General features: G+C 48.6%; 1 protein-coding gene across 1 annotated transcript in view; it reads right to left on the reverse strand.

Annotated features, from left to right (window-relative positions):
- RELB (v-rel avian reticuloendotheliosis viral oncogene homolog B) overlaps positions 1-2,490 on the reverse strand; it is a 57,907-nt gene that overhangs the window by 44,421 nt on the left and 10,996 nt on the right. Inside the window, 1 exon segment of the mRNA XM_006759554.2 lies at positions 2,380-2,490. This exon segment is cut by the window's right edge and continues 8 nt beyond it. Coding sequence (XP_006759617.1) covers positions 2,380-2,490 — 111 coding nt within the window.

Raw genomic sequence — 2,490 nt, forward strand, 5'->3', positions numbered from 1 at the left:
CAAGGGATCAAACCCACAACAAGGTATGTTCCCTAACCAGGAATCGAACCCACAACCTTTTGCTGTACAGGATAGTGCTCCAACCAACCGAGCTACCTGGACAGGGCCAAGATATGCTCTTAAGTTAAAAAAAAAAAGCAAAGCACAGAACAGTTCACATGTACTATACAGAGGCTCCTCGACTAACGATGAACTTATGATGGGGTTACGTACCGATCAGTGTCCCAGTGCAGGGTGAAAACATCAGGTCGAAATGCATTTAATGCACATACAGAACATCACAGCCACAGATGCTCCTCGACTAACGATGAACTTACGATGGGGTTACGTACCGATCAGTGCCCCAGTGCAGGGTGAAAACATCAGGTCGAAAATGCATTTAATGCACATACAGAACATCACAGCTTAGCCCGGCCTACCTTAAGTGTGCTCAGAACACTTACATCAGCCTACAGCTGGGCAAGATCACCTAACACAAAGTCTATCTATGTTTAAAAGGCCCATGGCCCTAACGCCATAATGCTGTAATGACCGGTCCCCAGGGGGTGCACAGAGCACCTCTCAGTCCCCCCACCTCCGACCCCAGGAGCAGCAGCTCTCGAGTTGGGGGTGGGTGTGAGCTACTAGTGGTGGAGAGCTACAAGTGGCTATGGGCTGGGCATACAAGGGGCTATGGGCTGGGCGGCCAGCTGAGGCAAGCGGAAGCAAGTTACTCGCGCACGATTTCCTGCGTGCTGGGCCTCTAGCCTATAATCATAAAAGCATAATATGCTAATTAGACTGGACAGCCGAACGACCTTCCAGACGAAGCCGGGGCTGCGAGGGCCCAGCCCCTTGCACAAATTTGTGCATTGGGCCTCTAGTTTTATAATAAAGTGTGCAATATCTCATGCATTTTTTTTATGTGTATATCAAATGTTACCCAATTGCAAAGTCAAAATATTGTAAGTCGAACCATCTGGTAAGTCCGGGATCATCTGTATGTGTGTGTGTATATATATATATATATATCATGCTCCCCTCTATGTACAAAAAGGGGGATGGTATTTATGTATGTATATATTTACCTGTATAATCAAAATCCTTCTGGAAGGACACATGAGATACTGATAACAATGGTTACCTCTGGGGGTGGGGGGAGTGTCTTCTGTTCATCTTAACTTAAATTCTGTTAATATAAATCTTTATATTTTCAAACATTTTGAACCATATCATACGACTCAAATATTTAAAACAAAATGAAGATGTATATAGTTAAAAAAACAACCCCCCCCACACATCTTACCTGTACCTTATCCACTGAGCACTCCTTCCCAAAAGTAATCACCTCTATTAATTTTTGTTTTTCCTTCCAGAGTTTCTTTATGCGCATACTCGCAAATACAAAATTAAAATCCTATTTTCCCTCTCTTAACCCAAAAGCCAGTATCATACCCTACCCTCCTCCATTTTGGGGGAGGGATTATTAATAGATCTTGAAAATACTTCCACATCAGTACCTAATGAAGTCTTCACTTAAAATTTTTTCTGTATTTACCATAGGTATTTATATTTACCTGCACACATACACAGATATACGTGTTACAACTGCACAGAATTCTGATGTGTAGCTGTCTGTTGACCCATTTACCAGTCCCTCCCTGACTGATGCACATCGAAACGTCCTCCTTCTCATGCGAACAAGGCTGCAGTGGATAACCTTGTACATCCCTCTGTGCGCCCAGACACAGACACAGCTACACTACAAATTCCTGAGGTGGAATGGCCAGGCCTAAGAGCAATGATGGTCTATATATATATAAAAGCCTATGCAACCGGTCAACAGGTAGCTATAACACACACTGACCACCAGGGGGCTTCCACCAGTAGGTTAGCTTGCTGCTGGGGTCCAGTGGATGGGGACCAGGCCTCTAGTGATAATAATAGTACCAGCAGCTCAACTCTATGGAACGCTGACCAGCTGGAGGTCCTGAGCACGTACATGAACCATTCACTCCTCCCAGCAACCCCAGCTGGCTGGTTATTACCATCCCATTTCCTAGAGGAGGAAACTGAGACACAGCGCGGCTGAGCAACCTGCCCAGGCTGCACAGCTCGCAGATGGCTGCACGGGGATTCCAACCCAGCCGCTCTGCTGCGCCAGGCCTGGCTCTGACCCGCTCCCCTGCCTCCGCGGCCATGGCAGTTTGCGCCAAAACTGCAAAGGGTCGGGAGGAAGCCTCTCGGAGGGCCCTTTTGAATGTGGGGCCACGTGACAGTAGTACCGGCTCCAACAATAGCGCCGGCGATACTAATAACCACCATCAAACACGTGGCTCAGGACACGCGAGGCGAATCTTGGGCCGGGGAAGCGCGAGCCCCACCCGCCCCGGGCCCCACCTCGATGGCGGGCAGCGTCTTGCTGGCCTCGGTGCTGCTCTCCCCGAGGATGCTGCCGGCGGAGCGGCCCTCGCACTCGTAGCGGAAGCGCATGCCCCGCTGCTTGGGCTG

The sequence above is a fragment of the Myotis davidii genome, unplaced genomic scaffold (genome assembly GCF_000327345.1).
Source record: "Myotis davidii unplaced genomic scaffold, ASM32734v1 scaffold796, whole genome shotgun sequence".
Classification (NCBI taxonomy): Eukaryota; Metazoa; Chordata; class Mammalia; order Chiroptera; family Vespertilionidae; genus Myotis; species Myotis davidii.